Here is a 10,000-nt window from a genome sequence, read left to right as displayed (position 1 = left end):
TTTTATTTTATATAATATTTTATAATATATATTAGTTGTATTTTGCTATATATATTTTTTTTTAAATATATTTATATATATATTATTATATATATAATATTATATGCAATTTAAATTATATACATATATATTATATTATATATATATATTATATATTTGTTTTTGGTGTGTGTTGTGTGTGTGGTGTGTGGGTGTGTGTGTGTGTGTGGGGGTGTTGGTGTGTGTGTGTGTGTGTGTGTGTGCATATATATATATATATATATATTATTATATATATATATATAAATATATAATATATATGTATGCATAAAATTTTGATGCTATATATATATAATATATATATTATATATATAATATATATATTATGTGTGTGGGGTGGGTGTTGTGTGTGTGGGGTGTGTGTGTTGTGTGTGTGTGTGTGGTGGTTGCTTTGGGGCCGTTAAGCAACAGGGTAGAATTTTATGTTGAGTAAGCAATGGGAAAACATTTCCTAGGACAGTGTTCCCTTTTTGACGCCCTGTGTTCGCCTCCTGCAGGAACGCCTGATCCAGGGGGCCCGGCCGGCAGAGCGGAGGACCATCTGGAGCCGGGGGAGTGGCGGCCCCCGGGTTGCCGTCCCCCCATCCCCCGCTCGCCCCCGATGGGAAAGGGTAAGAGATCCTGCGGCGAAGCGACTCACCGGGCCTTTTGCGTGGACGTGGCTTTATATATTTGATGTCTTATTTTTCTTGTTGTGGTTTTTTAAATTGGGGGGGGATTAACCGTGTCTGGAGGAGGTGTTTTTCCAAAAATAAAAATTATCTGGAGTAAAGCGATGGTTTGGCTTTTAGAGACCCCCGTACTGATATTTTTTGAAGGGGAAAAAAACCCCCCCCTTTATAGTGAAGGAACGATTTTCTTTTTTTTTTGATTACCAAAAAAAATTATATTTTAATCCGGGTTTAAAAATGGTGGAATTGTATTTATTACTATTTTTTAAGGAATATTAGCTTTTTTTTTTTTACAAAATGGAAAGCATTCGAAAATTTTTTTTATATATGTTATATATATATATATATATATATATATATATATATATATGGTTTTGTGTGTTTTGTGTGTGTGTGTGTGTGTGTGTGTGTGTGTGTGGTGTTTGGGGTGTGTGTGTGGTGTTGTGTGTGTGTATTTATGTATGTATTTTGAGTATGTATGTAATGTATATACGTATAATAATGGGAAAAAGACATATAGACAAAGATATAGATAACTTATGACATAGATATATATAGATAGACATAGCTATAGAATATATAAGGTATGTATATATAATACATATATATTCGTCTATCTGTCTATCTATGTCGATATACTCATCTCTGCTTCTATCTATAGTGTAATCATTATATCTATTTCGTCTTTATATTCAGGCCCACTGGATATAATGAAATTATTTTCTTCCCCCTCATCGTAACAGTTACATAAACCTCTGTTTGAATACTTTTAAAGGGAAAACAAAAAGAAAGGACAGGAGAGCATCAGTAGTGTGTACTGAAATCACTTTCTCTTTAGGAAATGTTTTGTGTTTTTATTGTAAGTATAACATTTTGAAACTTATAAGTGGGCTTGGTGTGTTACCAAATGTTGCAGCGACTTGTGCAGCGAATAGGGTGTAAGTTATGTAAGACACATAAGGTACTGGGCAACTTGCTAATTGCTGTATCCTTCGGAAGTATAGAAAACGGGTAGCATTGAAACGCTGTATCCTGTGGGAATATAGAAAACGGGTGGCAATGCAGAACTAGGCTTTTGGGAAATGAAGATTCATCTTAATGAATTGCTATACTACATTATGGGGGTGTATACAGTTTATCAAGAAACTAGTTTCCATGGATGGGTTTCAGGGTCCTGAAATGCGCGCGAACAGACAAACACACACAACACACACACACACACACCCCACACACACCACACACACACACAAAACACACACACACACAACACACACACAAAACACATTTATATTTAAAAAAATTCCTAGGCAGTAATGTAAAGAAAGATTAACTTCGTAATGTTTCCATTTAAATGTCATTTTTCTATGTTTCACAGGTCCCTGCACTTGATAATTTGAAGGAGGCCGTGATAGCAGCGGAAATAAAGTTTGCCTCAGTTGATGCCGCAGCCGCTGAGGTAGGGAAACAGCACCGGTAACAGAAGTTGAGGCAGCATTGACAGAAGCAGCGCCCGGGCTCAGCTGCAGCAGAGGTGGGAGCAACAGTGCCAGTAGCAGAAATAATAACAGAAGCTAAAGTATCAGACACAATAGTAGAAAAAGCACCAGTAGAATCGCAGCAGCAGCAGAAGCAGAGGGAGCACCAACGCAGAAGCAGAGGCAGCACCAGTAGCAGAAGCAGAGGCAGCACCAGCACTGAAACAGAGGGCAGCACAGCAGCTGAACAGAGGCAGCATCAGTAGCTGAAACAGAGGCAGCACCAGCAGCTTTAAGTGGAGGCAGCAACCACAGTTGAAGCAGAGGGAGCACCAGCAGCTGAAGCAGAGGCAGCACCAGCAAACTGAAGCAGAGGCAGAAGCAGAGGCAGCACCAGCGCTGAAGCAGAGGCAGCACCAGCTGCTGAATCAGAGGCAGCACCAGTAGCTGAAACAGAGGCAGCCCCAGCTGCTGAAGCAGAGGCAGCACCAGCAGCTGAAACAGAGGCAGCACCAGCATCTGAAGGGGAGGCAGCACCAACAGCAGAAGCAGAGGCAGCACCAGCTGCTGAAGCGAGGAAAGGTGCGAAGCCATTAGCTGATGTAGAGGCTGCAGTAGAAACAGAAGCAGAAGCACAGTCCCCAGCAGAAGCACAGAAGAGCCCGCTAAGGAAGCAGAAGCCCCAAAACCTTCCTTCTTCCAGAGAATCAGAGGTTCTTCTGGTATCAGCCGGCCAAAGCTTCACCGCGTAGGAAAAACCTGAAATGCTGCATTAGCTGGTTTTGATTACTATTTCAGAAGATTATGAATTAAAGTGCTAGATTTGAATGTTGTAGTTATTTTAGTTGTGGAATAGTTTTTTTCGCGGTTGTTTTGCGTGATAATGCTATAAGTAAATAAAAAGGTTACGTGTATATGTGTACATAGTTTTTTTTTTCATGCCTTGTTACTAACTGCTGCATTTTTATATGGTCATAATTTCACATGTAGTTGGGGTTTTCGATAATGAATATAGTGATATGATAGAGATAAATTTCGCCAATCCACCAGCTGTATATCATCCTTCTTGTATCATCGTTTTTTTTATTTCGTTACAAAGCCATTCGATTCTTACTTGTTTCATATATACTAACGTATTCAATTTTCTCCTTGCTTTACTTTGAAAATCCTAGTAATGACTGTTTGAATATACAACGCCTTTTTCTTTATTATTTAAAGCAAAATAGCATTCGACCTTCTTTGGTATGTATCTGGCACCTCTTTAATGGCAAGATTACAATTGTATGCATTTTTTGTGATGTGTACAGTATTTGCTTGGAAAATTAAGTAAAGGGTCATCATTCAGTATCTAGTTATAATGAAAAAAAAACCTTGGATATATTTTAAAAAATACATATGTATGTCATTGTGCACACACGCAAATACACACACATATATTTGGTGTGTGTGGTGTGTGTGTGTGTGTGTGTGTGTGTGTGTGTGTGCGTGCGTGCGTGCGTGCGTGTGTGCGCGTGCGTGCGTGCGTGCGTGCGTGCTTGTGTGTGCGCGCGGTGTGCGCGGGGTGCCTGTGTGTGTGTGTGTGTGTGGTGTGTGTGTGTGTGCCTTATGTGTGTGTGTGTCTGTTGGGTGTGTGTGTGTGTGTGTGTTGTGTGTGTGTGTAAAAAAATATATATATATATATATATATATATTTATATATATGTGTGTGTGTGTGTGTGTGTGCGTGTGTGTGTATGTGTGTATCTTTGTGTGTACATACACACACATAAAGGTATGAGTGTGTATGTATATGTATATGTTTTCATGCTAAAATATGTATATACGTACGTATATATTTATATATAGATATACATATGTATATATATGTATATGTATATATATATATTATATATATATATATATTATTCTATATAAAATAGATATATATGTATACATAGGTGTATGTATGTATATATACATGTACACATGTTTATGTATGTATATATACATATATATATGTGTGTGTGTGTGTATATTATATCATACACATGCACACCTACACGCGCACACACCACACACACACACACACACACACACACACATATATATATATATATATATATATATATATATATATATATATATATATATTATATATATATATTTTAGGCAGTACTAGCACCGAGAAGAAGCAGGCTCAAAACTAACAAAAAGCAGAGGCAGCACCAACAGCTGAAGCACAGGCAGCACCAACAGCAGAAGCAGAGGCAGCACCACAGCAGAAGCAGAGGGGAGCACCAACAGCAGGAGCAGAGGCAGTCCCAACGCAGAAACAGATGAAGCACCAACAGCAGAAGCAGAGGCACTACCAACAGCTGAAGCAGAGGCAGCACCAACAGCAGACACACAGGCAGCACCCCAGTAGAAGCACAGGCAGCACTAACAGCAGAAGCACAGACAGCCCCAAACAACAGAACACAGGCAGCACAAACAGAAGAAGCAGCACCTGTATTAGACAGAGGCAGAAACCTGCAGAAGAAAAGGCAGCACCAACAGCAGAAACAGATGAACCCAGCAGAAGCAGAGGCAGCACCAAAAGCAGAAGCAGGGGGCAGCACCAGCAGTAGAAGCAGAAGCAGCACCACAGCAGAGACAGAGGAAGCACCAGCAGCAAAAAGCAGAGGCAGCACCAACGCAGAAACAGAGGAAGCACCAGCAGTAAAGCAGAGGCAGCACCAACAGCAGAGACAGAGGAAGCACCAGCGTAGAAGCGAGGCAGCCCCAACAGCAGAAACAGAGGAAGCACCAACACAGAAGCAGAGGCAGCACCAACAGAAAAAAACAGAGGAAGCACCACAGCAGAAGCAGAGGTACCACCAAAAAGAAAGAAACAGAGGAAGCACCAGCCAGCAGAAGCAGAGCAGCACCAACAGCAGAAACAGATGAAGAAACCAGCAGCAAAAGCAGGGGCCCGGGCACCAGCAGCAGAAGCAGAAGCAACCCTAACAGTAGAGGCAGAGGCAGACCAACAGCAGAAACAGAGGAAGCACCAGCAGTAGAAGCAGAGGCAGCACCAACAGCTGAAGCAGAGGCAGCACCAACAGCAGAAGGAGAGGCAGCACCAACAGCAGGGAGGCAGCACCAACAGCAGAACAAGAGGCAGCACCAACAGCTGAAGCAAGGCAGCACCAACAGCTGAAGCAGAGGCAGCAATAACACAGAAGCAGAGGCAGCACCAACAGCAGAAGCAGAGGCAGCACCAACAGCAGAAGCGATGAAGCACCAACAGCTGAAGCACAGGCAGCACAACAGCAGAAGCAAGGCAGCACCCAACAACAGAAGCACAGGCAGCACAAACAGAAGAAGCAGCACCTGTATTAGAAACAGAGGAGCACTTACAGAAGAAGAAGAGGCAGCACCAACAGCAGAAACAGATGAACCCACCAGCAGCAGAAGCAGAGGCAGCCCCAAAAAGCGAAACAAGGCAGCACCAGCAGCAAAGCAGAGGCAGCACCAACAGCAGAAACAGAGGAAGCACCAACAGCAGAAGAAAGGCGCACCAACAGCAGAACCAGCACCAACAGCTGAACAGAGGCAGCACCAACAGCTGAAGCAGAGGCAGCACCAACAGCAGAAGCGGGGGCAGCACAAACAGCTGAAGCAAGCCCAACACTAACAGCTGAAGCAGAGGCAGCCCCAAACAGCTGAAGCAGAGGCAGCACTAAAGCTGAAGCAGAGGCAACACTAACAGCTGAAGCAGAGGCAACACTAACAGCTGAAGCAGAGGCAGCACCAACAGCTGAAGCAGGGGCAGCACCAACAGCAGAAGCAGAGGCAGCACCAACAGCAGAAGCAGAGGCAGCACCAACAGTGAAGCAGAGGCAGCACCAACACTGAAGAAAAGGCAGCACTAACAGCTGAAGCAGAGGCAACACTAACAGCTGAAGCAGAGGCAGCACCAACAGCTGAGCAGAGGCAGCACCAACAGCTGAAGCAGAGCCAGCACCAACAGCAGAAGCAGAGGCAGCAATAACAGCAGAGCAGAGGAAAGCACCAACAGCTGAAGCAGAGGCAGCAATAACAGCAGAAGCAGAGGCAGCAGCAACAGCAGAAGCAGAGCAGCACCAACAGCAGAAGCAGAGGCAGCATCACAACAGAAGCAGGGGGCAACACAAAACAGCAGAGGCAGCAATAACAGCAAAAGCAGAGGCAGCAATAAACACAGAAGCAGAAGCAACACAACAGCAGTAGCAGGGGCAGCACCAACAGCAGAAGCAGAGGCAGCCACTAACAGCTGAAGCAAGGTAGCAATAACAGCAGAAGCGAGGCAGCCCCCAAAGCAAAACCCCGCACTAACAGCAGAAGCAGGGGCAGCACCAACAGCAGAAACAGAGGCAGCACCATCAGCAGAAGCAGAGGCACCACCAACAGCAGAAGCAGAGGCGGCACCAACAGCAGAAGCAGAGGCAGCACCAACAGCAGAAGCAGGGGCAGCACCACAGCAGAAGCAGGGGCAGCACCAACAACGAAACAGAGGCAGCACCAGCAGTAGAAGCATAGGCAGCACAACAGCAGAGACAGAGGAAGCACCAACAGCAGAAGCAGAGGCAGAAACCAACAGCAGAAACAGAGGCAGCACCAACAGAAAACACAGGCAGCACCAACAGCAGAGCAGAGGCAGCACCAAAGCTGAAGCAGAGGCACACCAACAGCAAAGCACAGGCAGCACCAGCAGCTGAAGCAGAGGCAGCACCAACAGCAGAAGCAGAGGCGCACCAACAGCAGAAGCAGAGGCAGCACCAACAGCTGAAGCAGAGGCAGCACCAACAGCAGAAGCAGAGGCAGCACCAACAACAGAAGCAGAGGCAGCACCAACAGCTGAAGCAGAGGCAGCACCAACAGCTGAACAGAGGCAGCACCACAGCAGAAGCACAGGCAGCACCAGCAGCTGAGCAGAGGTAGCCCCAACCGCAGAAGCAGAGGCAGCACCAACAGCAGAAACAGAGACAGCACCAACAGCAGAAGCAAAGGCAGTACCAACAACAGAAGCACAGTACCACCAACAGCTGAAGCAGAGGTACCACCAATAGCTTAGAGAGGCAAGCACCAACAGCAAAGCAGAGGCAGCCCCAAACAGCTGAAGCAGAGGTAGCACCAACAGCTGAAGCAGAGGCAGCCCCAACAGCTGAAGCAGAGGCAGCCCCAAAACAGCAAAGCAGAGGCAGCACCAACAGCAAAAGCAGAGGCAGCACCAACAGCTGAAGCAGAGGCACACCAACAGCAAAGCAGGGGCAGCACCAAACAGCAAAGCAGGGGCAGCACCAACGCTGAAGCAGAAGCAGCCCCAACAGCTGAAGCAGAGGCAGCCCCCAACAGCAGAAGCAGAGGCAGCACCAACAGCAGAAGCAGAGGCAGCACCAACAACAGAAGCAGAGGAGCACCAACAGCAGAAGCAAGGCAGCACCAACAACAAAAGCAGAGGCAAGCACCACAGCAGAAGCAGAGGCAGCACCAACAGTAAAAAGCAGAGGCAGTACCAAACAGCTGAAGCAGAGGCAGCACCAACAGCTGAAGCAGAGGCAGCACCAACAGCAGAAGCAGAGGCAGCACTAACAGCAGAAGCAGAGGCAGCACCAACAGCAGAAGCAGGGGCAGCACCAACAGCTGAAGCAGAGGCAGTACCAACAGCAGAAGCAAGGCAAACCCAATAGCTAAGCGGGGCAGCCCCAACAGCGAAGCAGAGGCAGCACCAACAACAGAAGCGAGGCAGCACTAACAGCAGAAGCAGGGGCAGTACCAACAGCTGACCGAGGCAGTATCAACAGCTGAACAGGGGGCAGCCCCCACAGCTGAAGCAGGGGCCCAGCACCAACAGCTGAAGCAGGCAGCACCAACAGCAGAAGCAGAGGCAGCACCAACAGCTGAAGCAGAGGCAGCACCAACAGCTGAAGCAGATGCAGCACCTGTAAGAAGAGAACCCGAATCTCCTAAAGCAAAAGCAAGCGCGAAACATTAGCAGACGTCGAGCTTGCAGTAGAAGCAGAAGCGAGGCCCCCAGCAGACGCAACAGAAGACCGGCAACAGAAGACCACGCAACAGAAGACCCACGCAACAGAAGACCTCGGCCGTGGAGACAGCGAAGGAAGTCACAGTAGAGAGGGTATCCTTCTTCCAGAGAATCAAGAGGTTCTTCTTCTGGTAGTCAGTCAGGCACAGTGCCAGAGCTCTAAACGTCACAAGAAATACTATAATGCCACTTTGGGTTTTTATGTATTTTCTGGAAATGATTGTATATATAAAAATGCTAGGATTTGGGATGATGTAGTTTTGTTTTCTCTCTAGATGTGGATTATTTAATATAAAATTTTTTGGGCTTTAAGTAAATAAAATGAGCATGTATGTAAATAAGTATATAGTATATATTTTCTGTCTTTTTTTACACCTAACTACTGTATGAAGTGTTTTATCAGGTTAAAAATAAACAGTTGGTACATAAATTGAAAAGAATTATCCTCAGCACTTTGAAGGAATATGATCTCATAAATTCATTTAAATCGATTTTTTGATCTTCGAGCAATTGCCTCTGTTTAAAAACCTTTTTTGTAATCGCCTGTTAGGTAAAATTTTTGGGAAAGGTAAAAAATTTTATAGCTTTGCTTTACTCTGGAAATCCCGAGTGATGACTGTTTGAATTTATAGCCTATTTTTTTATTCTTAAAGCAAGATAGCATTCAAATGTGTTATACGTGTATCTGGCACCTGTTTACGTGGTAGGCACTTGGAAAATGATCATGGTCCGTATCTTTTTTGTGCAAGCAAATGGTAATGCATTTTATGCTCATAAAAAAACACCCCGTATGGATACATATGTGCGGTTTCGTGTATTTACACACAACACCACACACCACACACACACACACACACACACACACACACACCCCACACACCACACACACACACACACACACACACAAACACACACACAAAACACACACACACACACACACACATATATATATATATATATATATTATATATATAAAATAATATTATATATATATGTTATTTTACTTCATTTATAAATATATATATATATATATATATATATATATATAATTCATTTTATACTATAATATATATATATATATATATCTATTATATATATATATATATATATATATATATATATATATTATATATATACACGTACACACACACCACCCCACAAAACACACACACACACACACACACACACACACACACACCACACACAACACACACACACAACACCACACACACACACACACACATGCGCTTGTGTGTGTCCCGTTTTGTGTGTATATATATAATCACACACACACACACACACACACACCCCACACACACACACACACACCACACACACACACACACACACACACACACACATGCGCATGTTTTGTGTCTGTGTTTGTGTGTGTATATATAATTACTATGCACCCACACACACACACACCAAACACACACACACACCACACACACCCCACACCACACACACACACGCACGCACGCACGCACGCACGGCCCCGCACGCACGCACACACACACCCAACCCACACCACACACACTCACACTCACACTCACCACACACACACACACACACACACCCACACACACACACACACAAAACACACATAATATAATTTTATATATATATATATATATATAATATATATATATATGTATATAACTTCATTTATACATATATAAAATATATATATATATATATATATATATATATATATATATATTTTATATAAAATTCATTTATACATTATATTATATATATATATATAA

General features: G+C 43.9%; 2 protein-coding genes across 2 annotated transcripts in view; both read left to right on the top strand.

Annotated features, from left to right (window-relative positions):
- Positions 1-5,110, top strand: part of LOC119571911 (coiled-coil domain-containing protein 8 homolog) — a 5,999-nt gene extending 889 nt beyond the window's left edge. Inside the window, exons 2-7 of the mRNA XM_037918996.1 lie at positions 537-650; positions 1,598-1,671; positions 2,086-2,166; positions 2,212-2,447; positions 2,571-2,933; positions 4,549-5,110. Coding sequence (XP_037774924.1) covers positions 537-650; positions 1,598-1,671; positions 2,086-2,166; positions 2,212-2,447; positions 2,571-2,933; positions 4,549-5,110 — 1,430 coding nt within the window. The remainder of the gene's footprint in view (positions 1-536; positions 651-1,597; positions 1,672-2,085; positions 2,167-2,211; positions 2,448-2,570; positions 2,934-4,548) is intronic.
- Positions 5,107-5,775, top strand: LOC119571910 (50 kDa gamma-zein-like). The gene is made up of 2 exons (XM_037918995.1): positions 5,107-5,219; positions 5,460-5,775. Exons 1-2 carry the CDS (start codon positions 5,107-5,109, stop codon positions 5,773-5,775), a joined length of 429 nt encoding a protein of 142 aa, XP_037774923.1.
- The last annotated feature ends 4,225 nt before the right edge of the window (positions 5,776-10,000 follow it).

Source organism: Penaeus monodon, unplaced genomic scaffold (assembly GCF_015228065.2).
Source record: "Penaeus monodon isolate SGIC_2016 unplaced genomic scaffold, NSTDA_Pmon_1 PmonScaffold_8639, whole genome shotgun sequence".
NCBI classification, from domain to species: domain Eukaryota; kingdom Metazoa; phylum Arthropoda; class Malacostraca; order Decapoda; family Penaeidae; genus Penaeus; species Penaeus monodon.
The sequence above is the reverse complement of the archived record's forward strand: the minus strand, read 5'-3'. Positions and strand labels throughout refer to the sequence as shown.